The 14,885-nt window shown below is 42.9% G+C and overlaps 1 protein-coding gene across 1 annotated transcript; it reads right to left on the reverse strand.

Moving 5' to 3' along the window:
* Window positions 1-950: 950 nt before the first annotated feature.
* Window positions 951-4,871, reverse strand: HNRNPA0 (heterogeneous nuclear ribonucleoprotein A0). The gene has a single exon (XM_030869539.3). The coding sequence runs from the start codon at window positions 4,549-4,551 to the stop codon at window positions 3,643-3,645; it is 909 nt and encodes a 302-aa protein (XP_030725399.1). The 5' UTR covers window positions 4,552-4,871; the 3' UTR covers window positions 951-3,642.
* Between the last annotated feature and the right edge of the window lie 10,014 nt (window positions 4,872-14,885).

Raw genomic sequence — 14,885 nt, forward strand, 5'->3', positions numbered from 1 at the left:
TTTTTACTCATTCTTTGTTTAGTTTGGTTTACAAGCAGTTATTTAAGTATTTAATTCTAATTTTTGAAAATACACCAGCCTCAAGAAGATTCAGTTACATTTGTTTCTTCTATTTCCTAGTAATACTGGTATTTTCTGTGACTTGAAGTACAATCCAAATATGCAGTATTATACTTTTTAAAATAACACAGAAGGGACTTTTTATTGGAAAAAAATTTACAATTTATGTTCACTTTTAATAGAAAGCATTAGACAAAGGCACAGCAATGTAATCTGCAATAAGACACTAAGGAAAAGGCATTGTCTTACACTGGTTTAGAGGCAATCTTTGTTGCCCTGCTTCAGAAAAAAATAAAGCCTTCTAAAACAGGGAAAAGAAATAATTTTTCCCAGTGACCAAAATCTTAACACTGACTCAGTAAGTTGGTTAAAATGGAAGAAAGAGACTTACCTCTTCTAAGTGCAAATACTGTCTTTTGGGGAATAATCCTTACATTACCCAGATGCAATTTTGCTTAAATCAATTCAACATCCAAATGCCCACTTTCAATCAGCAGAGATAAGTTTAAAATGCAAATTCTTGAATTTGAGAAAATTAAGCACACTTGGAAGATACATAAGCCTACAAATCAAATAACTGACACTGCCATTTCTGGTCTTGAGGGAAATAATCATAAATAGCAAATTCTTAAGTATCCTCAATCCTTTAACCTTGCTTAAAAACAAAAATTCATTGTGAAGGTTTAAATATGAAATTTGTGTTCTAAATCACTGTTACAGGAGGAAACAATCAGTATATCATCCTGTTTCGTTATCACTATGAACGTTAACCATTTGCAAGCTTTTTAATATCTGAAATTACTATCAATCTTTTAAACGACTTCCAACTAATGACTACCATTGACTTTATACTAAAAACACTGTAAATGCAAAGTTCTTCACGATAGGGAGACAAAAAAAAGGTTCATTTTTATTTTTCTAATCTTTCAAATTAAATTCAAGCATAGCACAAAAATTATATTCAATACTGATTAGGTTCTGTGCCACCTCCTCCCATGAAGTCTTAATTAAATTTGAAGTAGTAATGGTCAGACACTTCTTACAGGTGAAAGAAATCAAAACATAAGAATAAATAAGTCCCACATGCCAAAAATGCTTGCATAAAATTGACAAGAGGAATTCTGGGAAGACGAAATACCACTACTTTTACCTTCACTAAATACCAATCCAGAGTATAAATTTGTAAAGGTATATACATGACAATGAAATGGTAATATACCATGAACAGAATGCTGTCATTTTTCTAATTAAGAGAAAATCCTTTAACATAATTTTTTTTACAAGTCACTACGTTGGAAATACAAAATGACAGTAACCTTATTACACTATGAAAACCCTCCAAGAGGTGGACTATTCCAATTGAACCAGAAGAAACAGATCTTCCCCTTAAAACTGAGTAAAATACAAGCAGAGTAATAATTATGATAAAAAATTTACACATATCATTTTCTATATCTTAGAGGACCCCTCCAAAAAAGCTGAACCAAATCACCACATGAAGAAAGGCAGTATGATGCATTTTACTGAGAGTAAAAAACAGAAATTTAAGCAAATTGTAAAACCATGTGAGTGCAAAATTTGACTATGTTGCTTATTTATTCAATAGGCAAAAACATCTACCCCATTTGTTGCAGAGGTACTTAAGTATTTGTACCAAGTATCAGCTACCCTTTGTCAAAGTGACTAAGCAGCCTTAAGCAGCCTAGCAATCTTGACCGTTCTTCCTGTCTCCTGAAAGCAGAACCCTAGCAATTAGAAAAAAAAAAACTTTTGGCAAGAATTAAATCTTAATATACAGCAAGAAGAATTAAGAGGAAAAGGGTCAATATATTTTTTTACTTTAAAGCCCAGTAATCTCCCTTCAGAAAGCTTAATACAGCTAGCTTTGGGCTTTCAACCACAAAACTCCAGTTAAATATTTTACCATAACATTAAATCAAAATGTAGGTACTGGATTAATAGGTACTCTGAACCCACCCACCAGGTTATACATACTCTCACTCAATCATGTAAAGGATTGAATTCTTTATTTGTGATATCCATAAACGTTGCTATTCTATATGTCTATCCAGGAAGGCAATTTTCTCTGGTATCACTGTTCTGTTTTGCTTTTTATAAACAACAACTTGAATTCTATTGCATGAAAGGGCTACAAATATACATTTGTTAACCAAGCAGAAAACACAGATATTTTGCTTTACAACTTGCACCTAAGATACCAGTACATGAAGCTGGTTCATTTGTCGCCATAGCAATATGGGGCCACTGCCCAAGCTATGCATAGCAGTTTACATTTTCAAATCTCATGTAGAAAGGGCAATTGTGATATTGACTGTTAACTACATTCCTGTAAATCCCATCTTAGTTACAAGTAAATGTATAACCAAAGTCTGCACAGATTTTTGATGGCAAAACTTCTAAATCTGACGCAACTGTCCTAACAAGTTTTTAAACGAATTGTTTTGCAGATATACTGCCATTCTGCCAGTAGATGGTGCCACAAAGGTTGGGGGAAGGATTTCCATAAGGACAACAGTTCAGCTAGAGGGGGAAAAGAAAAACGTCTAAACCTGCTCTGAAAATACAAAAACGCTTTTAGTTTGAGGATAAAATATAACCCTTATTTGTAACCATTCATTACAGACAAACCAGTAAGAGGGATGAAACTAGTCCATCTGAAATTTTTTTAAACAATTCATATGAATGAAAACACATGCTTAATACAAACTATTTTCTTTAGAACTACACGGTACATACTTTGAGGTAAATTCTCATAGAAAGAAGTGACCATGTCAAGATGATAAGCAAATTACTTCGTACAAGAGATGGATGCAAAGAAACTAAAGATTTTAAAAAGCCACATCCACCACTTCAAAAGTTTTACCTGTAAGGGATAAAATTCAACACATCACTACCAGGGCAACAGCCAAGAAGAAGAAAAAAAAAAACCCACAGGACCTTTTAAAAGTTTCTCGAAGTACACATCAAGAATTAACAAGAAAATTTTTCAACTAACATCCCTTAAAACGGTACGGAATGGATCCTAGAAAAAAATGTTAGACATGTACGGTCAAACACAATGATTTATTAAAAATAAAACGTAAAAATGATTTTTGTACATATGCTTCCAAATTTCGGGCATGGGATCCAAGGAGATTTCATAGAAAACGCTGTAGCCAGATATCAAGTCCTTACAACAAAGTAAACTAACCCGCCCAACCCCCGCCCAGGTTTTGCTACAGAATCAGCAAGTTCACTCCCTCCCCCCAAAAATAACACAAATTAAAACAAGACATCTTGCTAGTATAAAAACGACCAAGGTCCAAGTAATAATAAAAAAATAGAGTCCATCAATGACTGTAACACAAAAATGTGTATGTGGGGCCAAGTCCATCTTCAGAGGGAGACAAGGGAGGTGGCAGGCAAACAGGGCAACACCCCCAAGGGTGAACAGCCTAAGAAGTGGCTTCCCCAAGGGCAAAACGGGGAAGGCGATGGGAGGGGAAAGGACTTAGGAGTCGACCCTAGTTGGGTGGTTGAAAACAGCTACCCCTATAGCCACTCCCAGGCATTAAAAAAATTTTAGAAGGAGCTGCCTCCATACCCACCCCCACCGCCATAGCCACCTCTGTAAGGTCCACTGTTACTGCGACCTCCCCAGCTGCTGCCTCCTCCACCGCCGCCGCCACCGCTCTTCATGGGCCCATAGGACGACTGGTGCTGGCTGTAGCTACCGAAGCCGCCGAAGCCGTTACCGTAGTCGCTTCCACCGTAGGACGAACCGCCTCCGCCGCCTCCGTAGGCGTTGTAGCCACCGCCGCCGCCGTAACCACCGTAGCTGTTGTAGCCGCCGCCGCCCTTAGACAGGCCGTTCTGGTCACGACCACCGCCCCGACCCCGACCGCCCCGGCCGCCCCGGGAGGAGCGGGAGCCGCCTCCGCCCCCACCGGAGTGGATATCCTCCTTGGGGACAGCCTTCTTCACCTCCACGCGATGGCCCTGGATCGGATGGAACTTGACCACCGCGGCCTTGTCTGCCGCGTCGTGATTCTGAAAATACACGAAGCCGAAACCACGCTTCTTGCCAGACTGCTTGTCGGCAATAATCTCGGCCTTTTCCACGGTGCCAAACTGCGAGAAGTGCTCTATCAGGTCGCCCTCGGCCACGTCTCCCTTAAGGCCCCCGACAAAGAGCTTCTTCACCTTGGCGTGGGCACCGGGCCGCGCCGAATCCTCCCGGGACACCGCCCGCTTCAGCTCCACCGTGTTGCCGTCCACGGCATGGGGCGAGGCGGCCATGGCGGCATCGGCCTCCTCCACATTGGAGTAGGTCACGAAGCCGAAGCAACGGGAGCGCTTGGTCTGGGGGTTCACCACCACCACGCAGTCCGTCAGGGTCCCAAAGGCCTCAAAGTGGCCGCGCAGGCCCGACTCACTCGTCTGCACGTTGAGGCCGCCGATGAACAGCTTACACAGCTGGGAATTCTCCATCTCCACGGCCCGGGCCTTCCCCCCGCCCTGCGAGCTCCGAGGTTTCGCCGTCGCCGTTATCGTTAGCTAAGGCTTCTTCACAGCTTGGGCCCAGCCGTCGCTGGAGCCGCCCCCGCCGGTCACCGACGGGGAAGGGAAGAAGGGAAGGGAAGGGAAAGAGGAAGAGAGGAAGGGGAAGGGAAGGGGAAAGGTGCCGGCTAGAGGGCGATCCGAGGAGAGTTGAAGGCAAGCGAGGACGCCGCTACCGCCACCTCCGCTCCCTTATCTGGGCACCACACAAAGAGGCCGCTGAACGCGCGCGCACCCTCGCCGAGGCGTGCGTCACCGCGGACGTACGACAGCCCAGGGCTGCCCGCCAATCCCCGCCTCGCTCTCATTAGTCCCGCCTACCGCGCTGCCGCGCCGCTCTAGGTCACGGACTCCCCGCCCTCCGCGGTCTATTCAAGCCCTCGGCCTGCGCTGCTCCCACCACCGCCTCTACCGCCCCGTTTTCAACCCCAGGACCCTCAGTTCACCCTGACTAGGGAGTCTCCCTGCCCTTAGCGAACCTTTGCGATTCATTTGCCCCCAGCCCCGCGGCTGTTCCCGGTGATTTTCCCCCTCCCCTAGCCGTGTCCCCTCGCCAAACTCCGCAGTGGCGTTCGCGCCAGCCCCTTGAGAGACGTGTCAGCTCAGCCAATCACGGCGATCCGCTCGCACCCACTTCCGTTTGCGGCAGCTGCTGGACGGGCGCGCTCCCCGGTGCGCGCTGGCCCCGGCGCCCCTAGCGTGCAGAGCTCGCTCGCCACCCCCACGCCTCCTCCCGCCCTGGGCTGGCCGCGGGGTGGGAAATGGGGGAGGGGTCGAACAGGGGACGCGCTGGGGGACGTTCCCAACGGCTGCGGCCTGGGGCGCCACGCGCGGGCTTTTTGAAAACTTGACTGTTGGGGTTGGGGGTCCGGATTTATTTGCCGTGTTTCGGCCGGGCCGCTACACCTGGCGTCCTCGCCCCTCCCGTCCGCACAAAGATGGAGGGAAGAGGCCTAGTCGGGGAAGGCAGTTATTAACCGTTTATAGTGGGCCAGAGCGGCGATTAGACTAAAACGCGGGCACGTGGCCCTGCGCAAAAGAGAGCCCGAGGCCATGTGAAGGACAGCAGCGCGCCTCCAGACTTTACGACCAAGGCGTGGCGCGAAACCCCCGCCACCCCTAGGCCGTCCGTGAAGCCCTCCGGCGACACTCCTCTCAGCCTCCCTTCACGCATTCAGACAGAGGACATTTTCATATTACCCCAGTGTACACATATATTTTTCTTTTTTCTTTTTCGCTGTACGCGGGCCTCTCACTGTTGCGGCCCCTCCCGCTGCGGAGCACAGGCTCCGGACGCGCAGGCTCAGCGGCCATGGCTCACGGGCCCAGCCGCTCCGCGGCATGTGGGATCTTCCCGGACCGGGTCACGAACCCGTATCCCCCGCATCGGCAGGCGGACTCTCAACCACTGCACCACCAAGGAAGCCCTGTACACATATTTTTATATGTTTACGTTATCTGTGCGAGCTTCCTTCCCAACTAAAACGTTAGGTTTTGGGGTTTTTTTTTTTGCGGTACGCGGGTCTCTCACTGTTGTGGCCTCTCCTGTTGCGGAGCACAGGCTCCAGACGCGCAGGCTCAGCGGCCATGGCTCACGGGCCCAGCCGCTCCGCGGCATGTGGGATCTTCCCGGATCAGGGCAAGAACCCGTGTCCCCTGCATCGGCAGGCGGACTCTCAACCACTGCGCCACCAGGGAAGCCCAAACGTTAGGTTTTTAAAGGAGTTTCCAATCGGACTGGGAGCCGAGGGAGTTAAACACATGAACACTGTATGTTAAGTATTACGCACCCCTGAGAACTGCCTTACGGACCCAGATGGGAATGCAAGAAAGTTACAGTGGCTTCCATTTATTGAACCTTTTGTGTGCCAAGCAAGATACAAGGAGTGCGACACGGTGTAAGACGTGTGACCGAAAGCCCAAAAACCGTGTGGTAAATTAGAAGAGGAATTCCTCACTGTATCCTGGAATGGAATGTATTCAGAAATGATTAAAGAGGTAGAAGTTGCACTGAATCGCAGAGTCAAAGGCTAGATAAGATTTCTATAGGGAGTTTATCTGAACAAAATCTGGAGGAAATTTATAAGCTCCCAGGGACAGAGTAGACCAGTTTGACTGGATCAGGAGGTTTTTGACATTAAAAAGTAAAATAAGGGTCTTGGTATTATGGAATGTTTTGAAATTTAGATTAAGGAGTATGAATATTATTTCAGAGGCATACAGATAGGCTTCAAAATTTGGGGACAATCTATAGTCTGGCTCTAACACCTACTAACCATGTGACCATCAAGTTGTGTGACTTCAGGCAGGTCACCTAACCTTTTTAAAATTAAATTATAAGTTTTATTATCTGAAAATCAGAACATAAAACACCTACCCACTGTGGTAAAAATTAAATGAGATTCTGCATGTAAACGCAGAGCACAGTGCCTGGCACATAGTAAGTGCTCAATTTATCCAATAAATACTATACCGAATGCTGGGAACAGGGCAGTAAACAATAGACAAAAATCTCTGCCCTCATGGAACTTATATTCTTGTGGGGAGAAGCAGACAATAAATAAGAATGGTATACAGCATGTTTGATAGTGATAAGTGCCATTGAAAAAATTAAAAGAGAAGGACAATAGGAAACTACTACCTTGTCATTACAAAACACAATTCAGGTATGTCAGGATTTGCTAACCAACTGATAAAGAATGAGGACAATAAAAGCATTCCAGTGTTTGAAATCTGGAAGCCAAAAACTGCAGCATAATAGTGTAAGGCCAACTGGCCCGAGGCAGGGGAACACAATCAGATTCACAGGTTGCATCAGACCGAAACTCTCCGGACCACCCAGTTCCAGGAACTGACCTGGGGACTTTGCACCCGGCCCAGCCTTCCCGCCTTTCGAGGGGCGGGACTAACGGTCCCCCAGGATACCCGAAAAGACCACCAAATAAGGAATACCCTGCGCCCTCCCAGATTCATCACACCCCTTTCCCTTCTTCCCCTATAAAATCTTGCCCAACCCTCGCCCGGGAGCGCTCCCCAAAAAAGCTCACTTGAAGCTTTCCTCTGTTTCGCGGTGCCGTTTGTTAAGATCCGACCTTACAAATAGAACTAGAAAAATCTAACAAAAGAAACTATTTTGGAGGAAGTGGGGGAGATAATGAACATTGTTGTTAATGTTTAAGGTGATACTGGGATATTCATGGGGCACTGTTTTCTGGGATGCCCAAGACTATAGCTCAGATGAGAGATTAGACCTGAAGGAATTCAGAGTCATCCAAATAAATGTAAAATAGTAAAAGGTGAATTTCTGAAAGAATAAAACCATAACTTATTTTTCCATCTAAACTGTAAATTCTAAAGTAACAGTTTTTTCCTACATTGTTTTGAAATAATCCTCCATACCACCTTATTGAGGACCCATTGTTGGTTTAATTTCTATTGACTAGGAAAGCTTCAAAGAAATGTATGTCTAGTATAAGCCTTACATATAGAAGGAGGGTAGGGATGGTGGGAGACAACACAAGCATGTTTGAGAGACATTTAGAAAACCAGGATAAATGCAAGGTAACTGGGATGTTAGATTCTTTTCAGAGATTAGATTGGTAAAGGTAGGGACAGTGAATAAGCAGTGTTATATACACTTAAATGATGCTGTCGCTTTCCTACCCCTCAGATCATTCAGGAGAAAAACATTTTTTTTTCTACTTTACCTTTTAGATCATTGCCTGAGTATGGTTCTTGGCTTTACCTTGCTTACAGGTATGTCAGCCTTCCAAAACAAAAAAGTTTAAAAATATAACTGAAATTTAGACAACCTTTGTTTTCCATCCCTCCTACAAATGTGATTACAAAAACCTAACTGAATATGGTGTTTAAACAACTCATAGAAATGCACAATAAAAAGGGCATATTTGGGCTTCCCTGGTGGCACAGTGGTTGAGAGTCCGCCTGCCGATGCAGGGGACATGGGTTCGTGCCCTGGTCCGGGAAGATCCCACATGCCGCGGAGCGGCTGGGCCCCTGAGCCATGGCCGCTGAGCCTGCGCGTCCGGAGCCTGTTGCTCCGCAACGGGAGAAGCCACAACAGTGAGAGGCCCGCGTACCGCAAAAAAAAAAAAAAAAAAAAAGGCATATTTTACTGTACCTAAATATACCCAGAAAAAGAACAAGAGAACTAGAGAAAAGGAAAAAGAATGAGCTGAAGAAGAGGGGGGAAACTATGGCCAGCTATATTTTCAGAAAGCAGCAACTCTGCTTTTTTTTTTTTAAGTCAACTTTTTATTATATCCAAGAGTTTCTTTTTGCAGTTAAAAGTTCTGTTGTGGCCTGAACTGTGTCCCCACCCTCCCCTCTATATTCATATTTTGAAGCCCTAGCCCCCAGTACTTCTGAGTGTAACTATAATTGAAGATAAGGTATTTAAAGAGGTGATTAATTTAAAATGAGGCTCTTAGGATGGAGCCCTAATCCATATGGTTAGTGTCCTTATAAGAAAAAGAAGAGACACCAGGGGCATATGTGCACAGAGCAATGACCATGTGAAGAGGCAGCGAGAGGGTGGTCATCTGCAAGCCAGGGAGAAAGATCTCAGAAGAACTCAACCCTGCTGGCACCTTGATCTTGGACCTCCAGCCTCCAAAAGTTGGAGAAAAAATTTCTGTTGTTTAAACCACATATTCTTTGGTATTTTGTTATGGCAGCCCTAGCAAACCAATACATGTTCCATTTTTATTTACTCAAGGTACTTTCCAAAAGGGCAGTCTGCCATTTGTGATGAGGTACAGTCTTTCTAATGGACTCTTTAGCAACTCACATCAACAGCCTTAAAATCTGACCCATTCTTCTGAACCAGTAATGATACTTCTGGAAATTTATCCTAAGGAAATAATTGAGGATCTGTGTAAGAGTTCAGCTACAACATCTCAATACTGTTTAAACTAGAAAAAAAAAAAAAAGGAAACTATCTAAATGCCTCCAAATAGCTAACTAATTAAACAAATAAGGAAATAATTAAGTAAATAGTTCAGGTAAGAATATTATGAAGCAGTTAAATTGATACTATATAGGAAAAAAAATGACTGGTACTTGGGTATGAATCTTACACCATTATGATGATGTGTGAAAGGTCACATTACTTATTTTACCAAATCAAATTAAGTCTAACTTTAAACCACATACTTGACAGAATGGCAATAATGTCAACATGTCATTATTGGGGCTCCTCTCATCTTTTTCCACTCAAAGGCACTTGCCTCTCTCCCCGTCCCCTCTTGGGCAATCTAAGAGCAATACCCTTGATAAAATGCTTTTTGTTTAAAAAAAAGAAAGGTGTGGGGGACAATGAGGACTGAACTTAAAAGACTCTCCTAAGGCAAAAACATACACAGACATATTCAATCTGTGTATATATTAACTGTATCTTGTTCCAGTGCCTATGTATTTTCTTGCCTCAGGTGCAAAATCTAGGCTTTTAGAAGGAATTTGTATTTGTTTCCTCCGCATGGGAGGGGATGTCAAAGGAGGAGGGCTTAGAAAAAGACAGTTTCCCAAGTCTAGGACAAATGACCACACAAAAGGTACAAACTTCCAATTATAAGTCCTGGGGATATCATGTATAGCACAGTGACTATAGTTAACAGTACTACATTGTATATTTGAAAGTTGCTAAGAGAGTAGATCTGAAAAGTTCTTATCTCAAGAAAAAAACTATATGAAGTGAAGGATGTTAACTACACTTATTGTGGTGATCATTTTTGCAGTATATACATATTGCAAATCATTAAGATGTACAGCTAAAACTAATACAATATTTTCTATCAATTATACCTCAGTTTTTAACATTAATTTTGAAACAAAAGACATGACCAGAAGCTTCTGGGTTTTTGTCCATGGGAGGAAACAGTGGCCCAGCCAGTGTACAGCCCATCATTCTACTTTACCCTCCCCTGCTACACACACACACACACACACACAGAGAGAGAGAGAGAGAGAGAGAGAGAGAGAGAGAGAGATAACAGTGCAGGCTGAACACTATCTTGAAAGCAAGGGATATCACCTTAGTCTTGGGACCAGATCCACATCTGTAGCCCCAAATCAACCTGGAATTCTTACATGTAAAACTCCAATAATAATGGATATTTAATTGCCAACCACTTGGGTGGGAGGTTGGGGAAGATTACCAGAATTAAAGGATGTTATGGACTGAGTGTGTCCCCCCCAAATTCATATGTTGAGGCCTAATCCCCAATGTGCTGGTATTTGGAGGTAGGGACTTTGGGAGGTAAGTCCTGAGAGTGGAGCCCTCATGAATGGGATTAGTGCCCTTATAAAGAGAACCAAAGAGCTTTCTAGCTCTCCTTCCATCATGTGAGGACACAGCAAGAAGACAGCCACTTATGAACTGGGAAGCAGGCCCTCACCAGATACTCAATCTGCCAGCACCTTGATCTTAGATTTCCCAGCCTCCAGAAATATGAGAAATAAATTTTGGTTGTTTATAAGTCACCAAGTCTATGGTATTTTTGTTATCTCAGCCCAAACAGACTAAAACAGAGGACTTAACAAATTGACATTTCTCAGGCTACCTCTTCCCTAAAAAACACACACCTAAGTACAAACATATCCACAGACTCACACACAGAATATGAGCCTTCTAAATTAAAAGTATTTAGAACATTCTATTTTCATTTATTCATCATTCCACTTCATTCATTCATAGGCTAAATGCTGTGAATAAAAGTCCCCTCCAGGAGCTCAACAGTCTTGGAAAAGAGGGAAAATCAACAACAGTAATACGTTGAGAAGACAGACAGATGTTGCAAATATAGTGTGTTGAGATAGAAATGGGCAGAAACCCAAAGTTCAGTAAATTCTTCTAATAGAAGGTAACTTCAGAAGTAGGTTTAAGAGTTAGTTAGGCCTACAAGAAGGTAATGGCGTTTCAAGTACAGGAAACAGTGTGTGTACACACTGTGTTTGGAGTCACACAGTAGATGATCAAGGGTATGACGCTGTATGGTATATTGGCTTGTTGCTGCTGTAACAAATTACCACAAACTCAGTGCCTTAAAAAACACAAATTTATTATCCTGTAGTAAGGAAATCAAACAGACGTCTCACTAGGCTAAAATCAAGGTGCTGGCAGGGCTGTGTTCCTTTCTGCAAGCTCTAGGAGTGAGAAAGCAGCAGTCTGCAAACCGGAATGAGAGGTTTCACAAGAAACCAATCCTGACGGCACCTTGATCTTGGACTTCTAGCCTCCAGAATTGTGAGAAAATAAAATTCTGTTGTTGAAGCCACCCAGTCTGTGGTACTCTGTGATGGCAGTCCTAGCAAACTACTACACCCACCTAGAAAAGAAGTGCTCTCAACGTCCATTATTCAGGGAGTCAGACCTCACTCATCTGTTCATGCAAAGCTTCCTGTACACATCTTGCCTAGATAAGATTACACCAGGGCTTCCCTGGTGGCGCAGTGGTTGAGAGTCCGCCTGCCGATGCAGGAGACATGGGTTTGTGCCCCGGTCCGAGAAGATCCCACATGCCGCGGAGCGGCTGGGCCTGTGAACCATGGCCGCTGAGCCTGCGCGTCCGGAGCCTGTGCTCCGCAACGGGAGAGGCCGCAACAGTGAGAGGCCCGCGTACCGCGGAAAAAAAAAAAAAGATTACACCAGATTTAGTGTTCTACCTATGAATTCCATAACAAGGTCACAAAATTACATCCTTAAAAATTACATAAATTATTCATCCTTTGGTTTTGAATTTTACGACTTTCATTTATATTTCTCTTAAAGTTTAATGGTACATGGGCCTGTCACTGTTGTGGCCTCTCCCGTTGCGGAGCACAGGCTCCAGACGCGCAGGCTCAGCAGCCATGGCTCACGGGCCCAGCCGCTCCGCGGCATGTGGGATCTTCCCAGACCGGGGCACGAACCCGTATCCCCTGCATCGGCAGGCAGACTCTCAACCACTGCGCCACCAGGAAAGCCCAAAGTTTATTTTTTTAGTGCACTGTTTTACTTAGTCCAGTAAGAACTTCAATTTTTTTAATTTTTATTTTCTTCAGCAAATTTTATACAGAATATTTTCCTCTCCAGGAGACATGTATCGGATCCACGTGAAAATGAAGTTTTTTAATCTTACCTGTTAAATCCATTTCAACTTCTAGTTTTAGCCTATAGTATAGTTCAAAATGTGTATAACAGCTTAATAAAGCTTCTTTTCCTCACACAGAAAAGGGAAATAATGTGCACTGATTGAGATCAAATTTCCATCAACCTAAAGAGTGGCAAATCAGAGTAAGATTTAATTTGTGAAGTATTCTATACTCAAACCTGTGAATAAAGTAATATTCATACTACCATATACATTTTGAGTCGTCAGGAATCTGGTCCTTCCTAATTTCTAAATATACACTGAACAGTGCAAAGAACAGGTTAGTCTACTCAGTGATAAGCTGTAAGAGTGGTATTTAGTTGTATTTAGTGGTATTTAGTGTATTTAGTGGTATTTAGTGTATTTAGTGGTATTTAGTGTATTTAGTGGTATTTAGTTCAGTGAGTTCAGATTATGTACAGAGCCCTTCTGGATCATTCGGGATCTAAACATTTTTAGTCAAATGATATTTATTATCATAATTTCAGCACATTAATACGAGAAAGGAAATTACACGCTTCTTTTTTTTCAAATAAAACTAGGAAAACAGTGGAAAAAAATAAAAATAATTAGCCAAGATCTATACAAGCAACAACAGTATACTAATGATTAGCAGCTATGAAATCAAGAATCAAATGCTTCCTGAGGAACCTATTCCATATGATAATCACTGACTGAGATCTCTCAATGTATTTAGCAGTGATTTGTTTGTTTGGGATTGACTATCTGTACAGCATAATTTACCTAAAATCTGTTTTACTTTGCTGCCCAGGATTCTAAATATGGTCAATTTTCCAGCTTCTGAAATAACATATAAAGCACTTTTCATTCATAGGAATCAAATAAAGCGATTTCTTTCAAGGATTAAAAGTGCATATAATTCAGTTCAAATTCTAATAATTTGTTAATTCCCATCATTGGTTTTGAGGAGTTTATGTTTCACCAAGCTCTGATATGATTATCTACTGCATACAGCCAAAATATATAGTAATACAATTTCTAAGTTTCATCACAAGGTTTTGATCATGGTTTTGTAAAAACACTGATCTGATCTTACTGGCACATTCAAAAGTTCTACCAAAAATAGTAAGTCCCATTATATCTAAGCATGTAATGTCAGTAAGGCTCCTTTATTACCCTGTATTTCTATTTTAAAAGAATCTTCTTACTCTACATTCTAGAATCACAAGAAGAATAGAGCATGAAGAGACCTTTTATTGGTCATCCAGTCCAAAACTTTCATGTGCACATGTGGCCCAGAGAGTTAAAATGACACGCCCAGGGCCACACAGACAGGTAGCAGCAGAGTCACAACTTCTAATCTGCAGTCAACTGGCTTTTTCACACATGGCTAAGCCTATGACAGTCTTCCTCGTATAGTTTCTGTATCGGCTTCCTTATTTGGAAAATAAAAACATCATTAAAGAAGGAGTTGGGTTGTCATTCTATCCTTCTAGCCATCATTTATCTGAAGTCTACTGAAGTAGACTCAATTCAGAGCTCAATTTCTCCTGGCTCAAATTAAGATTAAAAGAAATACGAGGTTTGGGTATTTGAATGACAACTTGTACCTGGAAGATAAAGCTGTAAGAAAACTGGAATTAAACCAGTATTCACCCCATACCTGCTCCCAGCCCCAAGTCAGCTGCAGGAGCACTGGGAAAGCGAAGAGAACATCTGAGTCTACCAAATGTTGAGCTGGCTTGTTCCTTCCTTCCCACCACTTCAGCTTTTGGGTTAGAAAAAATAATACAAAACCAAGCTTGTTGAGGTATATTGAGTCCATCTGGCATTGATTTCTGGAGGCACATATCAAACTGAAATATCTCAGCTGTTTCACAGAAAAGGTACAATTAGACTTATGCCGAATTTTTCTGGGGAAAAAAGTCTTTTCATGTGTAAGTAATTTCCCCCAGATCTTGCGAGCTATAAATGTGTATGTTGAGTATGAAAGTTACTTCACAGTCTAGGCGAAGGAAGCATCATACTCTTTTTCTATTATCAAATCTCATCTTAAGCCACCACTCCTCAAGTTGATAGAAATTTAACCTCAATCACTACTAGGGTCAAGTCCCACCCCTAGGATAAAGGCTTCAGGTTGTACACAGTCCAGAA

Source organism: Globicephala melas, chromosome 3 (genome assembly GCF_963455315.2).
Source record: "Globicephala melas chromosome 3, mGloMel1.2, whole genome shotgun sequence".
In the NCBI taxonomy this organism is placed as follows: Eukaryota; Metazoa; Chordata; class Mammalia; order Artiodactyla; family Delphinidae; genus Globicephala; species Globicephala melas.